The sequence below is a fragment of the Phragmites australis genome, chromosome 14 (assembly GCF_958298935.1).
Source record: "Phragmites australis chromosome 14, lpPhrAust1.1, whole genome shotgun sequence".
Classification (NCBI taxonomy): domain Eukaryota; kingdom Viridiplantae; phylum Streptophyta; class Magnoliopsida; order Poales; family Poaceae; genus Phragmites; species Phragmites australis.
The window spans coordinates 3,434,532-3,456,647 of NC_084934.1; the positions used below are offsets into that span (position 1 = coordinate 3,434,532).

The 22,116-nt window shown below is 43.2% G+C and overlaps 1 protein-coding gene and 1 pseudogene across 1 annotated transcript; one reads left to right on the forward strand and one right to left on the reverse strand.

Moving 5' to 3' along the window:
- Positions 1-4,767: 4,767 nt before the first annotated feature.
- LOC133891618 (glycosyltransferase BC10-like) lies at positions 4,768-6,997 on the reverse strand. The gene is made up of 2 exons (XM_062332346.1): positions 5,497-6,997; positions 4,768-4,898 (listed from the first exon to the last, which is right to left on the reverse strand). Exon 1 carries the CDS (start codon positions 6,624-6,626, stop codon positions 5,520-5,522), a length of 1,107 nt encoding a protein of 368 aa, XP_062188330.1. The 5' UTR covers positions 6,627-6,997; the 3' UTR covers positions 4,768-4,898; positions 5,497-5,519.
- Positions 6,998-9,752: 2,755 nt separating this feature from the next.
- Positions 9,753-21,438, forward strand: LOC133891242 (RING-H2 finger protein ATL70-like; annotated as a pseudogene).
- The last annotated feature ends 678 nt before the right edge of the window (positions 21,439-22,116 follow it).

Below are 22,116 nucleotides of genomic sequence, written 5' to 3' on the forward strand. Positions count from 1 at the left end.
GATATCGCAACTAACATTCCAATCTAGTGTAAACCCTAGTGAAAACCCACTCGTGACCAGAGCATTAGTGGAGTAGTAATCCATATGCATTGTAAGTAGTAACTATTGTTAAAAAAACTTATTTTTATCACCTATAAGTAGTGGGTCTCCCCTGCTTCCATGTGGTCCACATGTTGAATGGCTTCAAGCATCTTATTGGCAAACATGTGCAGCGATGTTTTTTTGTTCACGAATCCGTCCTTTAGTACTCTAGTGGTGCTTTCGCTCCTTTGTGTAGACATCATTCTCCTGCAGTAGAGACCCTTGAAGTATGTTGCAATCCACATCTTCTCTTCTCCCATAATGATATGATTGTTGGGTGTTCAGTTATGGTATACTCCTGCATTGTTTGTGTCCAGGCTTGTTCAAATTCAGTTGGTGATAGCGGGAAGTTGAATAGACCTTCAACCTTCTCTCTTAGACCTTTGTGTGCAATGTATAGCTTGTCGAGGTCATTTTGCCAAGGCCTTAGCACATTAAACCTGCAATACCTATTTGTGTCTTGTCAAAAACCTCTGGTATTGCTAATTTCATCGCATGATCCTCATCTACAAGATAGCATTTTGTTGTAATCAGAGTTGCAACTCTGGCACAACAGTCCTAATCACATAGGAGGGGGGGGAGATGGAAATGCACCTATTAGCAACACATGGGGTTGATGTCCATGCGTATAGTTCCTGAATGTTTTGAAGAGCCAAACAAAAGAATATGCTGACTCATCATGTATGAGCGCTTGCCTAAAGATAATATTTTGCAGCTGATGGTTTGATCCGACAAACAATGCCAGCGACATGTTTTTGTTGTTTGTTTTGTGCGTCGTGTCAAATGTGACGACATCCCCAAAATCTTTGTATTCAGCCCTTTGGCTTGCGTGGCTCCAGAAGATGTTCTGAATGACTTTGGTCTTGTGGTGAACCATTACATCCCAATAGAAATACTCGTTATTTGTTTTGCATTCATTGAAGAAGGCAATGAGCTTTGGGATATCGTCTTCTCTTTCTTGGCTGAGGAACTCTGCCTTGCTGTTGGTTGTAAAAAGTCAATTGTTAGCACTGCAAATCCATTATAGTATAAACTGTTGTTCAGATGAAATTGCAACTACAATGATAATCATGGTTTTCCATGACAATAATCAGAACAGTAATATGACAGTAACCTATAATTAGTTGGAATAGTAACTATTGAACAAGGAATCTCAAATATAATGGCAAGCATATGTCCAGGACAGTAACCACAGATATGATGCAAGAACATTTTTTCTAGCAAACTACCTGTTCTTTAGATCCCTCTTAGTAAACGGTCAGTTTTGGCAATCTCTGTGTAATTCTGACATCACATTCATTGATGCCTGGTGCTGCACTCTGTTCTGCGCCATGATATTCATTAGGTTCAATAGTGCATGGTCTTTCCTCTTATGTGCATGCATATAGCATGCCATCTGCGGCGAGGGGAATAGTGGATGGTTGTGTTCCAGAGCAACATGATCTATATACCAGAATTTTTCCTTCTTGTCCAGCTTCACTTTTACCTCAGCTTTGCAACCACATTGCATCGATGTTTTTTTAGTTTGAAGGTCCTCATCTTCTTCATAATCTTCACTTTCTTTGGTACTATAATGTCCTTGCTTGCTACATACGTAAAAGTATACTTGATTTCATGTATGATACTTACAGACGTTAAACCCGGTCAAGATTGCATCGTCATAGTAGAAGTTGTATGCTTCTTTTGGATCATCAAATCTTAGTCCCTCTTTCGTCATGAACTCATCTAGCACCAATGAGTCCTAGATTCACACAAGGCATAGTAATCAAGAGTCGTAATCAGATCACAAGATTTAGCGTAATTCATATAGAAACACAATGGAAATTAATTCAAGTTCTTTTTCACAGTCTAGATAGATGAAACAGACATTCTCCCCTAATCGTAACTGGGTGAATTAGTAGATTATAAGTTGGGTGTAATCAACATAGCATGTCGTAACACATCAGCGACCAATGAGTTTAGCAATGATAACTAGGATGCATGAGCATGCACGGTTACATGTTATAGCAATTGCAATCAGTGTGTGTTCGAAACAATAACCAACAAGAACAGTAATCGCAATTGATCCAAGTTTTTCTGCAACAAATGTAATTAGTCGAAACTACCATATACACGCAATCGTAACACATCACAGTGGACCTCATAACAAATTGCAACCAGTGAGGATTAGCAATAGTAACTAGAAAGCACAAGAGATCGCAACCAAAGACTTACATGGACGTATGTCTTATCCACCGCTGGTGTCACCATGGTGCTTGGAGAAATTGCAACTGGGGGCGTCATTAGCGATTTGTGGATCAAAGGATTCATGTATTGGAAGCGAGGACATGGAGGCGGTACTGATGTGATCAGCATAGAGAAAGTTGTCGCTGATCTTGTCAGATATGTGGTTGTCGGTGTTGTAGCAGTTGCGATCGGCGATGTATCTGGCGCAGAGCCCCTAAAATCAATCAAATCCAGGGGAATCAGTGATGTTGGCGCAGACGGAGTCATGTAACCCACCACGATTTGAGGCCACGACGCCATAGTTGCGACAGGGTGGCATCAAATTTAGTGGATTCCGCGGCCACCAGGGTGAAATCGTCGCCCCGCAGCGATCCTATCCGGTGTCGACGGGAAGGTTTTTTGGGGGATCAGGATCGAGGCACCTGGTCCATGCTTTTTGTAGGGAGCTGAGGGAAGGAAGCTGGATTAGAGTCGGTCGCTAGCTCTGGGTGCAGGAGGAAGGTGGGCTCGGGTCGTAGCCGAACAGAATCAGTGGGGTGCGACTGAGGATGGCGCGCGGGATTGGTTGGGCGCGGTCAGGGTAGGCGTGTAGGTGGAAGCTGTGTCGGTTGGATGGAGGAGGCGCACGGACTAGGCCTCGGTCATGTGCCGCGATGCAGCGGCAGTCTAATCTACGCCTAGGCGCAGATTAGACTTTCTGTGTGTGTGTGTGTGTGTGTGTGTGTGTGTGTGTGTGTGTGTGTGTGTGTGTGTGTGTGTGTGTGTGTGTGTGTGTGTGAGAGAGAGAGAGAGATATTGTGTGTGTGTGTGTTATGTGCCTAGGCTCAACTAGTAGCTACTATTGCGCCAGCCCTAGTTACAATAAAAAATAATAGAGTTACAATCTGTGAGACAGGGAGTTACAACCAGACATAAATAAAAAATTGAGTTGTAATTGCGTTTTGGATGAACATAACTCCTAATGAATTCCTTACCTAATGATGTATAATGTAAGGAACACGATTGTAATCATAGTACAATCTAAAATAGGCTTGTCGAGCCGGCATGGCACGGCCCCAGCTAGGCATGACCCGACAGGCTCGGTGAGTTTAACGGGTTGTGTCATACCAGCCCACGTGCCGCACCCTCGACCAACAGCACGGCCCGTGAAGCACAGTGTCATGTCAAGCCGGTATGGGCATGGTTGCGGCACGACAGGCTATGCCGGATGGGGTGGCAACGTGGCCGGGTGGGGTGGGGATCAGCCGGGGTGGGGTGGGGCTAGCGGTTGGGGTAGTGGCAGTGCGACCAGGTAGGGCGAGGAGCTGGTGGGGGCGAGGGAGGGGTGGCCGGGCGGTAGGGCGAGACAAGCGGTGGCGACGCAATCGATCAGGGCAAGGGTGGGGTGGCCTGGTGGTTGCGCGGGCGGTTGGGGCGGGGCGGGGTGAGCCGTGCGCATGCCTGGCCCGTGCCCATGCTGGGCCATGTCATGCCGGCACGCCCTGCCACGCACTAGACTCAAGCATGGCCCGTCACCTCGTGTCATGCCTGAGTCTGGTGCGTGGCACGGCGTGCCGAGCCAGGCATGGCCTGTCGCCTCGTAGTGATCCCATTTGGATAGCTTTAACTCTTGTGTGTGCATATGTATAATTGTAACTCGTTAGCTTCTAATGTTGCAATTATGTACTTCTGAACGCGCAGTTGTAATTGGTCTACCTAACAGATTTTAACTAATAATTTTTTAGTTCTAACTGAGGGTGGTGCAACATAACTGAGTTAAGCCTAGACAATGAATATATAATATATATATATATAGAAAAACTAGTCTGTACTCCCAGGAGTACGTACTCCCTATTATGATATATCACATAAATAAACTGGATATACTCGTCTGTCACTATGAGTATATTTATATACTCATTCTAAGATACTCCAATGTGAACTACATGATAAAATAGAAAAGAAGTCCATTAATTTTATTAGATTTTGATAATACCTTTGTATTTGTATATAAAATATAATACACTAAAAAAATAAATTCAAACCATTAAAAAACTATACATAACACTTGAATAATCTTATATACTCACATGCTCTATATACATACCATTTATCTCATGAGATACTCTCTACGTAATGAGATGCGTATGTAAAAATACATACTTCCGATAGTACCAAATATGCTTTCTGTATATATATTGGAGAATCAGTTTATGCGCACAAAACTTCGATGCAACTTGACATCAATGTTTTTTCAGGTCTCGCCCCCAACACTTTCGAATGGGCAAGCAAAGCAAACCTTACTTTTAGTTTAATATTTAGGCAGCCTATTTAGGCAGCCTTAGGCTGCTCTAGGATTTACATCGGATGGATGGATATCGATGATCAACCGTCTGATCATCTCATCTGATGGTCGACGCAACACCTGCCGCTTCGCATTAGGTCGTCGCTTCCTTCTCGATTATTCTTCTTCTTCGCTAATCTAATCTACAGAAAGTACAGCAGCACCGGTACAGGGGAGGGGGGAAACTCAAGTCTGAACTGTGAACTCTGGAGAAGATGCAGAGAGAGCTGGGCCACTGCTTTCCCTGTTGCTGACCCCAATTTGATACCTGCAAGACAGTCCAAACGGAGTTGTTAGCATTTGTAGGAGACTGGTAGTAGCTTGATTGAGCAAAACGCAAATATGAAACCAACCACTCGAACCTAATCTGCAGGAAATATCGATTTGGCTAGTCAAAGGAGAAGACAATGCGTGGCAGTGTGCGACACCAGCTGAAGACTTCACTTGGGAAGCTAGGATATCATTGTCAAGTCTATGACACGTCCATGCATGATCTCACTCATTAAGCAAGGAGGACTACATATTTTTCTTGGCCAAATCCAGGACACGATTTTCCATTTAGAAAGGAAAAACATGCAGGGAAAGACTAATGTAGACATCACTTTCTTGGCAATCACATGAAGCAAAGCAACATATATGTGGATTATGAAGTGATACCAATTTAACTATAGTGTTAGTTCAAGAAGAGCAAATTAAAACTGAATTACCAGACTATAGCTAAATTAGTAGTACTGCCAGTTTCAGCATCTAGTGCAAATACAAATTTGCAGTTGAAAAGGTATGCAAGGCCCATGAGCATCAGCAAGTACAGACTAGTTTTTGATCTCTAAAGCTTGGATTTCAGACAGGGTAGCTCAGAATCATACCTCAGCTAGCCACGGCGCATCCGTCAGTCTTTGAAGAGGACGGTGTCGGCGATGGCCAAGAGCGGGCCGAGGCAGTCGGGCGCGAACTTGCGCGCGAACATGTAGGGGTGGGTGTGGTTGGAGGCGCGCAGCTGGGCGATGAGCCGCGGCGACACCTCCGGCGCGGTGTACGTGTGCGGGTGGCCCGCGACGCTGCCGGTCCAGTTGACGCGCGTGAGCGTGTACCGTGCGACGCCGGCGGAGTCGGCCATGTCGAGCAGCGTCGGGAAGTAGTGCTCCTCCGGGTAGCACGAGTCCTGCTGCATCTCCGGCAGGCAGGGCACGCGGAACTTGCGCCACAGGCGGCGTTCGCCGACCACGAGCGCGGCGTGGCGGCGGGCGAGCGTGAAGAACTGGGACCCGATGCGGAACCGGTCGTAGGGGACCTCGGGGAGCATGGCGTCCTCGCCGCGCGCCACGTAGCGCGACGGCATCTGCGGCTCGCCGGTGAGCACCTCGATGTAGCTGGGCAGGCGGTGGTGGTGCGCGGCTCGCGGCGGGAAGAGCGCGCCGTAGAGGCGCGCGAAGGACTGGAGCGGGACGCAGTGCTGGGACAGCAGCGCGAAGTAGACGTTGGCCGCGTCGTCGAGCAGCGCCGCGGCCAGCAGGCGCCGCTCGGCGGCGATGAGGCTCGGGTCCGCGCGCCGCGTCGGCTTGGCCGCCACGAACCGGCCCCGGAACGACGGCGTGGGCGGCAGCAGCAGCTGCGCTGCCGGGTCTGCGTGCACGTAGACGCTGAACCGACCCTCGTGCCCGGCGAAGAACCGCTCCCACAGCGGCCCGAAGGTGAGGTCGGAGTTGGTCAGGAACAGGAACGCCACCTTGGACGGTGCCGCCGAGACAGCAGCCCCCGCGCCGGCGTCCAGCGTCGCGCGGCGGAACAGGGCGAGGTCATCAGCCTCCTCCCCGACGCCCACTCCCCACGGCCCACCGCTCCCGGCGCCACCAACACCTACCCCCGCGGCGGGCACCTCCTCCTGATCCCCCGCAGCCACCGGGGGCGGAGGCGGCGAGAGCCTCGGCGCCAAAAGCAGCAGCGCCGTGAGCGACACGAAGAGGAGGAGCGACAGCACCATCGGCGACGACATCATGGCGCTGGCGCTGCAGCCCGGTGGGGCGATAGAATTCCTGGAGACGAGTTCAATTCTGGGGAAAGAAACACGGGGCGTGGTCGGAGCGGGTCGAATCACTCGAATCCGGCGTCAAGACCTCAACTTGGCGATCGGTAGAAGGCCAAGAAAGCCACGAAGAAGCCGAAGAGGAGGGAGGGGAGTGAGTGCTCCGTGCTTGCTCGTTCGCGTCCGCCTCTCCTCTCCTCTCGCTTTCTCGTCTCCCTCGCACTGACGAGCAGCCCGCAGAGACAGGAGATGAAATAGTTGCAGTGGGATTGGTGGGAGGGAGGGGCTCTTTTGATTTGCGGCGCGAGCTGGAGTGGACGGTTACGGATGGCAATGGGTCTCGCGGGTTCTGTACCTCATGTGTTCTGTACCTCACACCGTCACCTCAACTCGCCCATCAACCCAACCTTAGGCCTCCTGGTTTCCCCTCCCAGCCTCCTTATCCCCGTCCCCGAAGTTCTCATGACCATCCCAACGTCCTCTATGCTGCCACACCAACCAAACGGCTGGCCTCCTTGCCTCCTTGGCTGCCCACCGACTGCCTCCCCGCCTCACCACCACCCTTCCCCGTCTCTCTGCTTGGTCGCCTCCTCGCTGTCCCGCCTCCCCGCTCAATCGCAGTCGTTGGTCCCCTGCTCGATGCGGCCACGACCAAGCTCAGTTCTGTGCTGCAGCGATCGCGCCTGCGTCCAACCTCCACTCCCTTGGCGCCTCCCTTCAGCGCTCGCACCCAGCCTCCGCCCCCTTAGCTAGCGCCCGCACCCCTCTATGGCTCCTCTGTTGATAAAACCCGATGGGTCCCTGTCAAGTTCGGGTGCAGAGGTACGTTTCAACTCGATTAGTACTTCAAGTGCAGGTCACGTTTTGAGGTTTTGGATTTTGAATTGGGTGTGGTTTTACTACACTCGGTCCTAACCTGATCTGTTGCCATACCTATGGATGACCACGGTGAGAGTATTGAGGCTATGGATGAATGTGGGCCATCGGATGAGGATGACATGGCAGGTGCATGGATGGTGGGACACGTGCGAGATGCTTGTCTGTAAATTGATCTGATTTCCGTTGCATGGCCGAAAAATTCGTTCAAAAGCTTAAACAGATGAGAAAAGATAGATAATTTATTTATACTTCAATATTTTTCTTGTGTGTAGGCTTGCTTAGGCTCTAAACGTAGAAATAAGACTTGATTGTAATTTTTTATTTAATTATGCTTGTCAAAACTCAAACTCAAGATTTTTGATTCTGATAACGTATTAAGCTATATAGTCCGACTAAATTATTTAAAAATCTAAGCTAATAAAAAATAAATAATTCAACGCAAGTGTCTGGGGAATCGGAATGGGAGCCGAACCAGCTCCAGTAGCTACGTTTGGAGCAGTCCATTTTTGGGGAGAGCTTACGTTTTGTGAGTCTAGCGGTAGTGCCGGAATCCCATTCCCGTTGATACGGAATCGGAACGCTTGCGGAGTGGAACTGGGCCGACAAAATCCCAGCGGGGCCGGCGAGCCCAACAGACGCCGCCAGGCCCAACATGCCTTTCGCTCACAGGCACAATGTGACGCCTGATGCTAGCTTGCAGCAAACCAATGCGACATCATCTTCCCTTGCCTGCATCTGCACGCCGCTGGTGGCGACTGACACCCATGCGAGAATCTTCTGCTCCGTTTTCCTTCTCGTGCACCTCGCATCATCTCCAACATTTTCCAACGAGACCATGCTTAGTGTCACTCTCTTCAAATTAAGCAGCAATTAAAAGTAGACAGCTCCAACGTCAGTGAAAGGTCTGAGAGTTGTGTATTCTTCGCTGAAGGAGCAAGTTCTGAAGAATACCTTACCTGGTTATGTGGCATCCTCAAACTGATCAGTATTAAGCTAGAATTTACTGAACCATACACCGTGGTTACAATTAAATAATTGTCACGTCAGAGAGAGAGAGAGAGAGAGAGAGAGAGAGAGAGAGAGAGAGAGAGCGCATGAGGTTGACATTTGAAACACAAAAAATCGTGACATCTTTAGAGATTTTTTCCCTTACGAGAGTGACTCTTCAGGGATTTGAGTGCACTCCAGAACGCCAAATTTCCAGTTACTTGTACGGCGACGACAACTCCGGGTCTTACAATATCTTCCGGCACATAATTTTCTATTTGTTAAACACCTTTCAAATAATTTCTGTTACCTTTAGGAGATGGTTAAATGATGATCTTAAGGTGCAGTGCATCTGATCCAGAGCTGGCTCGTGAATGTTCAGTTAGGGGGTCTAATGATGTGGACTCTCGGTCTTTTGATATAAAAAAGGTCCTTGTAGTGTGAGATCAATCTATAATTGGCTACCAAGAGATGCTCCCTACAAGTCATACAAGCACATCTGCAAACTAAAATTCCTTGGAAGATTAAAATCTTCTCGAGGTTAATGGAACATAACTCCATCCTTACAAAGGATAATTTAATAAAAAAAAAGATAGAGTGAATATCCCTCCTGTTATTTTTCACACAAAATGAGACATGTCAACATCTTTTCTTTATTTGTCCTGTGGCTAAAGTTGCCTGGAGTGTTATTGCTACCTTCATTGGAGCCAATACTATTCCTAACTCTCTGCATCAATATTATCAAAGGATTAATGATAACTTTGGTTGTGTTTGGATCTCCGGCTAGGAAAGAGCTTGTCTTGCTTGGCCAGGTTTTGTATTTGGAACTGCTAAAAATTCCTAGCTTTTAGGCCTGCATGGTCTAGAAAAATCTCACCCAGCGAGGAGAGCCAAAACTGCTCGCTCTCATCCGCAAGAGCCACGGCTGGCGAAGCGATCGATGCATAACTTGCCTCCCTAGCTTGACGGAACCAAACACCACAACACAGCAAGCCTGGGCTAGCTCAAAAGAACTAGTTTGCCCAGCCAACTAAGCTAGACTCTGCTAAAGATCTAAACATACCCTTTGTAACTGGGAAGCCTTTTGTCATTCTTGGTTTAGCTGCTATTTGCTGGTTCATATGGAATGCCTGCAATAAGTCTTACTTCCACAAGAAACTTTTGAAATATCCAATTGACATTATTTTACATGCTTTCTCTTTTCTGAAAACATGGACAAATTTGCTTAGCGAAATGAGTAAGAAGGATCTTCTGTGTGACACTCAAGGGCTGCTGAAGACGGTGAACCAACCTCTGGCCATGCGTCAGGTTCATCCCCGCAATGATGGCCAGCTGCAGATGCTCCTCAACCCGCCTCAGGAGGATGACGACCAGCAGCAGACAGATGAAGAACGCGAGGGTTGATCGATCGAATTGGTTGTTCAAATCTGAAGTCCTCATGCTCTGGTAGTGTCTGTTCGAACCTGAAGGACCTTCTGCTAGATGTCTCTGTGGTGAACCTTGTTCTTCCTCTCCCTGATACTCTGGTTAAGTTTGGTCATGGCCTTGATATCTGTTAGGCTCCTAATTCGCTTCTACTATATGCCGGCTGTAACTAACTATCGCTCCTCCCATGTTGCTTCCTAGATCTACAGACTTTATACTCTGGTTGTATGGCACAATTATTCCGTTATCAAAAGTAATGGAAATAAGGTTCCCCTGTTGTTGAAAAACATCTTTCAAATAAATTTTAAAGAATAATTCCACGGCAGTTTTTCCTCAGAGGTGGTAATGTTGTGTGTTAATATCTATTATATAAAGCAAAAGTTAGTTCATGCGTCACCTCTACCACCTCCCTTCCCACTCCCGCCTAATAAAAAACCATAAAAAACCAATGTATAATAAAAAAACCAAACTGTCCCAACAACAGAAAAAAAATCATGCCCCACTTGCGCGAAAACCATGGCGACGACTAGAAATGAAAAAAAATCAGATGAAACCGCTACCCCCACTTCCTGCAACTCAACCACACGGTATGTAGTCCGCGTCCATCTTGCCTCCACCCAACCCATCGCCCTCTTCAACAATGTTGTGGTTCCCTCTAGAACTAAAAAAAATCCAAAAAATGTTTTTTCTACCCACATCAGCCCCCTAATGTTAATATGTAGGCGCAGTCACAAGTCTCATGATTTTTCACGCAAAATAACACGCGTGCATTTTTCAGAACTCGAACCTACAACATCTAACACCAGTAGTTAGATTAGAAATCATTAGGATCCTCCTTACATTTTCAGCATCCAAGGATTTTAAGTTGTATCAAATTAATATCAAAAGTGTTTTTCTAAATAGGTTTATAGAGAAAGAGGTCTATGTTAAGCAACCCTCTGGTTTTAAGCACCCTAAATACCCACATAGAGTATACAAGTTTCAGAAGGCTTTGTATGGGTTTCAACAGGCGCCCAAGGTTTGATATGGTAGGCCTAAGTCCTTCTTATTAGAGTATGGGTATGTGATGGGGTTGGTGGATAAAATCTTATTCATATTCAAGCATGACAATGATTTCCTACTTGTTCAGATATACATGGATGATATCATTTTTTGGGACTCTTCTCATGCTCTTGTGGTCAATTGCAGAAACTATGAGCAAGGAATTCGAGATGTCTATAAGGGGTGAACTCAACTTCTTCCTTGGGCTTCAAATCAAGCAATAAAAGTAAGGTACATTCGTCCACGAAACGAAGTACACAAAGGATTTACTGAAAAAGTTTGACATGAGCTACTTTTTAGATTTTCCTTTTGGCAAAATCTAAATTACTGATACGAAACCTTTGGAAATACTTATAGCTACCTTAACCGTGCTTGATCCGGATGAAGATGGTGAGACAATTGACCGGTGAGAGTACAGGAGCATGATTGGCTCTCTCTTGTACCTGACAGTGATAAGACCTGAAATTCACTTTGTTGTTTGCATGTGTGCTCGCTTCCAAACATTACCAAAGACATCTCATCGCCAATCAGTGAAGCGCATCTTGAGGTATCTCAAACACACTCTTGAATATGGTCTTTGGTTTTCTGTATATTTTTCACTTTCTCTTCAAGGTTTTTCGGATGCAAATTTTGCTAGTTATAGGATTGATAGAAAGAGTACTTCATGTACTTGTCATTTCTTAGGTATCTCTCTTGTTTGTTGGTCGTCTCGCAAACAGTTTAGTGTTGCCCAAACAACTATCTAAGCTGAATATGTTACTGTCACTAGCCGTTGTTCTCAGATCTAGTGGATGGTTGCCACTTTGAGAGATTTTAGGTTAGATTTCAAAAGTGTGCCACATTTGTGTGATCACACTAGTGCCATAAGCTCAACCAATAACACAATTTAGCACTCCAGAACCAAATACATAGATGTGAGATTTCAGTCCTTGGGAGACCACAATGAGACGGGAGACATTGATTTATGATATATAGATACCCAACACCAGGTTGCAGATATATTTACCAAAGCCCTAGATGCCACAAGGTTTGCTTTACTAAGGGGAGAGCTTGGGGTGTGCCATCCCTATGACATTGTGTGAGGAGAAATTTTTTTGCTTTCTAATAAAATAAAATAAAATTATAACGAGCAGTGTACTTTATACATGTATTATTTTTAAGTCATATTTATGCTACAAAGGTGTTACACTTTCATATCTATACTTGTAATTGTGTAGCTTTTATCATGACTCTTAAATCAAAACGAAACTTAAATTAAATCTTGACATGGTCAAACTTTCTTGATTACTTTGATCTTTTTTGAAAAGAGCTAAATGTGAATTTTCAAAGTTATGAGCTAAATACAGAAAAATAGTTGATAGGCAAAAGATCAAGGAAATATGCATCGTCGCACTTCTTCTTTACAATACTGTTGGCCATTGCACTTTGATATGAAATTGGAAGAATTTGTGTATGATTGAAACCATGAACCTTAAGCTTCTGATTGTCGTTTTGATATAGGCTTGGCATGGTTGGAAATTAAGGCTAATGGTGCATATAATTTCTTGCAAATGAATCATATATTATGTGTTTGTCAAGCAATCAGTTTCATTAATCACAATGAAATGTCAAAGTCTCAATGTTTCCTAAGATTAAAATAATTGAGTTTGGGAGACCATGTCTTGCAAATAAATTGTTAAGTGTACTTGATGAGTTGTGCTTACTCTACATTTTTACGTGTGTAGACGAGTTGGTGCAATTATCTTTGATAGCATGGCTTTGTCGAGTTGTTGCTTCATATGTGCATGATTTATAATTCTCGCTATTAAAATATATATATATATATATATATATATATATATATATATATATATATGTCTTTTGAATTCTTGATGAATCCATTGTCACCAAGGGGGAGAGAAGAGTGTTCATGAATATTGGTTTGACGGTTTGGCTTCGATTGGTTTGGCTTTGGCTTCAGGCTCTTTGCAAATTATTCTTATGATAAGTGATCATATTCTTGTTTTTCTTTGGCTTTTGATCACTTAGATATTTCAATTGGTTTCTGTGCTTCATCTCTATCTTTGGTTCTCATGTGTGTTGTCAATGTACTTATCATAGGGGAGATTAAGAAACCAATTGGATATATACCTTGGTTTATATATGATGAGTCATTGACAAAGTATGAATTAAGTTGAGTTTGGATTGCATGAGTTTGTCTATGCATGATTTTGTTTATAACTAACCAAAGTTGGTAAGAAAAATGGAATTGGAGTTTTCTGGCTCTGAGCCAGAAAAATGCACTCACCAGATGGTCTGGAGTGTGGGATTTGTCCAGTGTTCAGATGAGTTCACGTCGGAGCATTTCAACTCAGAAGCAAAAATTGAAGAATTCACCTCATGGTCTGGTATTTGTGTGAAGTGCACACTGGACTATTTTACAAGAGATACTGCAATGCACAACCCTCTCTGAAAATAATGCTCCGATGTGCACAATCTTCATCACCGGACCATCCGTTGCATTGAACTTCATTCTATCTCTTTTCACTGTTTATTGTCTAGTGTATTGTCCGATATTCTCACCGGACCATCCGATGGGTTGGATATTCGATCTTCAGCGGTTGCATCCTTCTCTGTTAATAATGCTCTGGTGTATTCATCCTTCTCAACATCGTACCATCCGGTGGGTTGAGCCTTCTCTTCTTTTCTTTAGAAATGCTTCGATGCAACTCCCACTGATCACCGGACTATCCGGTGAGGCTTAATCTTTATTCTTCAGCACAACACCTTTTCTGGAAGAATTGCTCCGGTGAGCACTCTGCTCAAACACTAGACCTGCAGTGCTTCTTCATGTATTGCATCCATGGGACCTACTAACATATATTCTTGACAAACATGTTAGTATCATTGACTATATTATCATTAATCATCAAAATCACAATCATGACCTAATGGGGTCATTTTCGCTATAATATCTCCCTTTTTGGTGATTAATGATAACACAACCAAAACAAGTAACAAATAATAAATGATACCAAATGTAAAGATCATAAGCAAGCATAAAGTCTTACCACATTGCTTGGATGTATGTTGTTACCACTTAGTCCCCCTTTATTGTGGCTCTTTTTTTCTCCATTATCACTATCTCTCTTAAACGATCTATGCAAAATCTTCTCTTTTGTCAATCTAGACACTTAACATCTTTTCCTCTCCCCATTTGTCAACTTCGACATTCCTAGATATCTTGCTTGTTGCTACAATCTTCTCGCATTGTTCATCTTTCTTTCATCTTATTTTGGTCGTTAAACTTCTCCCCCTTTGTCAATAATCTCCCAAAAATGACTATAAACACATGTTGAACTCAAGGGAAAGATATTAAAGAACATGGAAGAGTACTACACAAATTATGATCCAATAAAAAGATACTAATTGTATGGATATCACTACAAAAGAATGATATCAATTGTAGGCTATGAAAACATATAGATCAAAATTTATAAAACTCACATAATATAGTCTAAACCCCCTATATGTGTGCATACATATAATAATAAAGAAACATATGCACAACTAGATAATATATCAAGATAGGAGGTTTAAGCTATATTATGCATATAGGTAGCCTAAATAAATAAAATATTTGATAATGATACCAATTAAAGTATTTAAGCATTGCATACCTCCGGACATATTGATTGCTCTATGAAACTACAAAAGATTTCACTAGAAACACATATTAGTCTCAAAATAATAACATGTATTATATGCTCCCCTAAATGTGTGCATACAAGTTTTGAATACTTGTGAGATATATATATATATGCACTTGTTATTAATAATAATAGGAATTTATCCTATAGATTGGATCATGGCATATGAAAGATACCAAATGTAAAATCTAGTGCCATGAAATGAACCTACAACTAATAAACTATGTAGATTGCTCATGGGTTAGAGATGAACACAAGCAACCCACCATATGAAAACCTATACTAGGCATTGCAATAGACTGAAATAAATATATGCAATCCTAGACGAGGCAAATGAGCTACAACAATTAAAAGATTCTGCATCTAGCTCTATTACCACTTTCACCTTTGAATGGGGATTTAGGTATATGATGATCATGATCTTCATCAATACGCTCATCTTATATACTTGGTTTCTTTGCTTGAATCTTAACTTCATTCTGTAAGCTAAGTCTCCAAATCCCCATAGCCACTTCTGGCTTCAAGTCTTCTTTGGAACCCAAACCGATTAGACCCCTTCATGTTGTTGATGACTTCCTTGGCACCCAACTGGGTTGGTTCTACCTTCGGTCCTTTCTTCCAACCATATGTGCAACCATCTTGCTATTGTCATTCTTCTTGAGCTTGTAGTGGTTGATCTTGGTCTTGATCTTATAGTTGGGATTGGTGTAGAGGTTAAAGGTCTTATTGGAGAGATTCATCATCTTGTTCTTCTCCTTGGTATCCTTCTTAGCTTACTTGCATTAGAAGGAATTGTGACCTTCTTGATGGCAATTGAAGCATGTCACGGTGGATCCCTCTGCAAACTTCTTCACCATGGTTGCACGATTATCTTGAGGAGGTTGGACATGATTCTTTCCCTTTAGTCTTGCCAAGTCCTTCTTAAGTTTGTCCACTTCTTACTTAAACTCATCATTTTCTTGTGCAATGAGGTTATTAGATGATTCTACAACAACATTCTTAACACAAATCTCGTTGCAAAGGGGTGAACTAGATAAAGCAATTAAATCATCACAAGAAGTGGAAGCATCTACCTTATAATTGTAATTAAATAGAGGTAGATTGTTACAAAGAGACCTTAATTTAAGATTCAATGCAATTAAATTTAGCTTTAAGCTCTTCATGCTCCTTGTTTAGCAAATTGAATTTACACAATAATTATTTATAATTAGAAACAAAGGTAGCATGAATATCATTAACTGCATTGAATTTCTTAAGCTTTTTAGATTATTTCTTAAGGATCCTTTGTTGCTCATTGATCAAATAAAGAAGTTTATCATAGTAGGGAGAATCCTTATCAGATTTATTATCACTTACATCACTATTTATATATTTGGCCATAAGGCACTTGTGAGATGACTTGCGCGATGACTTGTGTGATGACGACCTTGAGAAAGAGCTTTTCTTGGAGGGGAGGAAGGTGAAGCTTTCATCACTTGAACTTGTCTCTTCATCATCGTTCACCATCTCCCTATGCTTGCAAATGTCTTGGCTCTTCCCCTTGTTTCCCTTTTATTGATCTTGGTATTTTTCTTTTTCTTGATGTGATCAATTGTGTTGACCAAGTCTTCAATGGAGATAGGATGATCAATCTTGGCATTGATCCTCTCCATGTTCTTCTCTAACTTTGAGAAGAGATTTACCATCTTAGGATCAATTTCTTCATCACTTGATGTGTTTTGATCATTCTCTTCATAGCTCTCTTCATCTTGATCACCATCATCTTTGTTTGATCTTAACTCTTGCTCTTGTCTCCTCATCCTTGCCTTCATATGTTGATATTGAGCTTGCTTGCTTATAAGAGCAAGGTTCTTTGTATCGGATGAGGAAGAAGCTTCCACCTCCATATTCATTGTCATCTCATGGATGGTGATCTTGCCGAGAACTTGACTTTGAGTCATCTTCTTGATATCATTGTTGTCGTAGATGATGGACTATCAACTTGTACTTTGAAAGAAGAAGTTAGAGTATTCTTCTCACCACTTGATCATCTTCAATTGGCGTCAAACCTAACCTATTGATCTCATTGACAAGAATATTGAAACGTGAATACATATCATTAATACTTTCATGGGGTAATTACTTGATGCCATTGAGCTTAGTAACAAGCACATGATATTTCTCATTGCGCACATCTTTTATACCTTAATGTATTTTAATTAAACTAGTCCAAATATCATGTGCATTGGTGAGAAAATAAACACGATTAAATGTATCAACACATATAGATGATAAAAGGATACTCTTGGCCAATACATGGTCTCTTCTCATCCTCAGTGACTCTCCAAACATCCTACCCTCGGGCTTGCAAATAACAAGTCATTAGTATTTTTCGCCGAAGGAAGTTTGTACCATTAAAAAGTGGAGTACTATGGGAATCCATCCCAACCCCGAACGTCACAACTCGCTAGGCGGTGAAGCCTAACCAATCATAATGAGACTAAGGCTCAAATGCCATTTGAATAGGCGAAACCTTGTTAAATGTGTGAAGCTCTAACACAAACTGTAGAGCTAGATGTGAGCCCTAACTCTGATACTAATTGAATGGATCGGTGACGTTCTAAGAAGAGGGATGAATAGGATATTTAGAACTATTTCGGCTCCAAAAACAACATAAGATAAATCTATATCAATTTTTATCTAAATATGCTCTAGGTTTATCTAGTGTATCTACTCTACTGATCAAAGCACTTGCAACCTATCTAAGAAGGTAAATTGTAAGAATGTAAATACGAAAACGTAAATAAGATAGAGAGAGCAAACTCGGCACAAAGATTTTTTTTCCCCGTAATATCAATAGCATGAATGCTACCCCTAGTCCACGTTGGAGCACTACAAAGAATATGCTCTCAGTCAGCACCCGGTCACGGCTCTTCAGTCACCAAGTCACAAAGATAAGATCTTCACCCGGATGAGCCACCAAGCCACCAAGGCAAGGTCTCACCACTGGTCTCTCTTTCGGTTCCTTACCGTTATGATTACTTCGAAGCTTGAGCCATCAATGCAAGGGTCTCCCCGTCCCCGCACAATCGTCTTGCCGTCGCTCCACACCAAGTCGGAGGTTCAACAAGCTTGCCAGCGAGTCATCAAGACTCCAAGGTGTCGGCGTACCACTTGGTACAAGGTTGGATCACTTTTTGATCCACTCTCTAGGCAGCAATCACCTAGCAATACTCTCTCTAGGCATATAAGCACTAATCACTCTCTAATGGTGTGCTTAATTACCTTAAATGATCACTTTAAGTACTTTGGTGGCTTGGATGTCTTCTCAGGTATACATGAACTTCTCTGAACTCCAGCTCCTCCAAATGGTCGAGTAGAGGAGTATTTATAGCCTCAAACCCACACACTAGCCGTTAGAACCCCACTCAAACCTCTGTGAACACCGAAAACTCAGGTGTATACTTCATCTAGATCACCGAACTATCTAGTGAGTTATCCTGAGCCATCTGAACCTTTCTTCCTTCTCTGTGTAAATTGCTCTGGTGTATGCATCCAGTGCACAACACTTCATCACCAGACTATTCGGTGAGTTGACTTCAGCCAACCGAGCCAATGCAACCCTCTCTAGAAATAATGCTCTGGTGTGCACAACTTTCATCACTGGACCATCCGTTGCGTTGAACTTCATTCTGCCTATTTTCACTGTTCATTGTCTGGTGTATTGTCCGGTGTTCATTCCATTCACACCAGACCATCTGATGGTTTGAACTTTCGATCTTCAGTGGTTGCATCCTTCTCTGGTAATAATGCTCCGGTGCATTCATCCTTCTCAACACCGTCCCATCCGGTGGGTTGAGCCTTCTCTTCTTTTTTCTAGAAATGCTCTGGTGCAACTCCCGCTGATCACCGGACTATTCGATGAGGCTTAATCTTCATTCTTCAGCACAGCACCTTCTATGGAAGAATTGCTCCAATGAGCACTCTACTCAAACACCGGACCTTCCGGTGAGGTCTTCAAGCCTCTCCCCCATTTGACAAATATACTCTGGTGAGTTCAAACACCCAGAGCACCGGACCATCCGGTGAGGCAAATATTCCCGTGACTTCTCCAATTCAATCAAACTTTATCCCGGCTGTGATGGTTTCTTCATGTATTGCATCCATGAGATCTACTAACATATATTCTTGATAAACATATTAGTCTCATTGATTATGTTGTCATTAGTCATCAAAATCACAATCATAGCCTAGTGGGATCATTTTCGCTACAGGAGGTATCACCGGAGCTTTTTCCAGAAGGTTTTCGGTGGAGAGAAGATGTGTACACATCGGATGGTCCGGTGAGCAGAGATTGTACATACCGAAACGTCCGGTGTTCACAATTTTTCTGGGATGAGTTCTTTTGATAGAGATTTTTTATTTTGACTAATTGAAGATGGAATTGGAAAAACGTGTGTGCTTGTCTAATTATGTACAGGTGATAGATGCAACTTGGCAGTCGACGATGGGATGATCGAGGTTAAGCGGGGTGCTTGGTTCGGATGATCAAGGAGGTCGAGTGAAGTCAAGGGTGATTCTACCTGTACACGTGATCAAGCAAATCGTGGGAAGGTGGATGAAGACAGCGTGGTGATAAAGTGAAGCAAAAGGGATGTCAGTGTAAGTGATAAGACGACCCAAGAGATCGGGAGCGGAAGAGACTTGTCGTCGATCGAGATCGTAAGACGGAGTACACGCGTCGACATCGGATGACTTGCGTAAGCTGCAAGCAAGTGGCGGTGAGCCATGCTTTGAAAAGTATGTAAGACAGTTTTGTGGTTTGGCCTTAAAACCGTGGGAAGTTGGAAGTGCATGTGGCATCATCACGAAGCTTACGTCAAGATGAAGCTACGTCATGAAGGTACTACGGCCGTTGGATGGACAAAGAAAAGGTTGGACAAAAATATACTCGGTGGTAGTTATGAGTGTATTAGAAGAGAGAGGTATTTTGGGAATATAGGAAACTTAGGGGCTAAGGAATCTTCCTATGCCTATAAATAGAGGGGAAGGTTTGTGTGAGTTGTGATGAGCCAACCATTTTGAGAGTGGTGTACTATGGTTTTAGAAGTGAGAGAGGAGTGCTCAGTCTATGTATACGAAAATAATTTGCAATCTGCTAAACGTAGGATGTTTCTCTGTAAGTAATGAAGATTATGTTTTCTCTTATGCTTATGTTCATCTTCTTCTAATTTTTCTCTCTTGGCTCCCTTAATTGTTTGCAAGTTCTTTGGTTTTTGTTGTGATTTTCATTTTTTGTTAACGACCTGAAATTTTCTATCATGTTGGAGTCCTTCTTCTTGTTGCTGGAGGCATATGAATCAAATATGAGTTGGTCTTAAACCATCCCTTGCCCCTATATCTATCAACTTGAAGAATTTCTTTAAGCAATACCTGGATCTAAGTGGTTCCGATTGAAATTACAAATTTTATGGCTATGACTTTTGAAATGGTGTTTATGAAATCTAGAGTTCAATTCGGTCCATGGAAGTCAAGTTTTCTTTAGAGGTTTTTATTGTGACTTGTTTTGTTGCTTCCTCTTGTTGACTTGTGATGCGTCGGATAAAATATTAGAATATGCTATTCAAGAATTTGATGGGACTCTTATTCACCCTCTCTAATCATCTTTCTCAGTCTTACACTAGAAAATAATAAAAATCTTGTACTGATTTCAATTTAGAATTACATGCCAAATTACTTAGTGGTGGTTAGTTTACATTGTACCAAAATTTTCTCCAAACTTTAACCTAGTTTTAGAGGTAAGCAGCCGCATAAGTACACTTGGATGCCTTCCTACATGCAAACAAATCTACACCAATGAAACACACATAAAGAACTGATCCAAGAATTGACCAACTAAATACGCCATGATTCCATGGGACACAGATCCTCTGCATTAATGATGATTAATGCAGAGGATTACTATTACACAGTAATATGAGTCTACTGCTACAGCGATCTGCATTAATTAATTACTGTTTACTGCGGTACTGAGGATTCTCTCTCTCTCTCTCTCTCTCTCTCTCTCTCTCTCTCTCTCTCTCTCTCTCTCTCTCTCTCTCTCTCACACACACACACACAAACACACAATTTGTTTGCCACCTGCAGCCCTCCGCCCCTCCCTGAGCCGAGCATGCAGAGCTCGCGTTGACGGCGTTGGCTGCTGCAGCAGCTTGATCGAGCCAAGAAAGCAAGCAACGAACACCGGCAGCTCGCTGCCGGGCGTCGGCGGCAGCAGCGCACAGGGCGTATTGGGGTCGAGCAGCATCGGCGGGTTCGGCTACTGCGTCGGCGTCTCAATCGGCATCCTCCTCATCGTCTCCACCATCGCGCTCGCCGTCCACTTCTGCACCCGCACGTCCATGCCCGTGGCGGCTGCGACTTCCCTGCCACTGCCGCGACGGCGACGGCGAGCAGGGCATCGACGAGGCGACGCTGGAGGCGTTCCCGACGGTGTCGTACGCGGAGGCTAGGAGGGCGGCGCAGGCGTGCTGCCCCGTCCGCCTCGAGAGCTACGCGGACAGCGACGATGCTCCGGTTGCTGCCGGACTGCGGCCACCTGTTCCACCGCGAGTGCGTCGACCCCTGGCTCAGGCAGCGCCCGACGTGTCCCGTCTGCCGGACGTCGCCTCTGCCGAGCCCCATGCCGATGCCGCTCGCCGAGATCACGCCGCTGGCGTCAGCAAGGCCGTCGTGAGGTGAGGGGGACATGTATGGGATAAGTCATTTATGTTTTTCATAATGAGACGACCTAATTTTCTATATTATCGATATGGATGGAATAAACTAGTTTTCTGTTTGATTTGTGAGATTATAATAATATGATGAGTTAATTTTTTATTTGGTTGAATGAATTGGATGGACTGAGTTAGTTATGATGATTTTTTGGTGAACTTATCCTTTGATTGTGTAGCATTTGGATTAATTGTGAATGTTTGAGTTCAAATTGAATTAAAAGGATAATATCACATGAAATGATAAAAAACATATAAATAAAACATTGCTAAGGAACTCACTTTTTTACCAAACAAGCTAGGGTTCAAAATATTTATATAAATTAGTATATACATGAGAAGAATATTAGTGAATTTTTTTCAGATTTTTGGGGAATTATTTGCAACACTAAAAATTGCTAGAAGTTATAAAAGTAAGGTTCTTTTAGAGAATTTTAATTAAGTATTGACTCAGGATTTTTGATCAAACTAATTAAAATAGGTTGCTAGTGAGTCTAGTTTGCTAATGAAAATATTTAGAATTTTTGGACCACTCTTATACTCATAAATAAAATCGAGAGTTAAATAAAAAAACATAAATATATACACACAACTGACACAGACAATACACGAACGTAGATGGCTCGATCTGACTGTTTTCACCCGAATCAGCTCATCCAGAATATTAGTGAATATTCTCTTATGGTGGTC

Bases quoted from the DNA above. Each gene is read 5' to 3' on its own strand.
- LOC133891618 (XM_062332346.1), bottom strand. From the start codon at position 6,626: ATGATGTCGTCGCCGATGGTGCTGTCGCTCCTCCTCTTCGTGTCGCTC.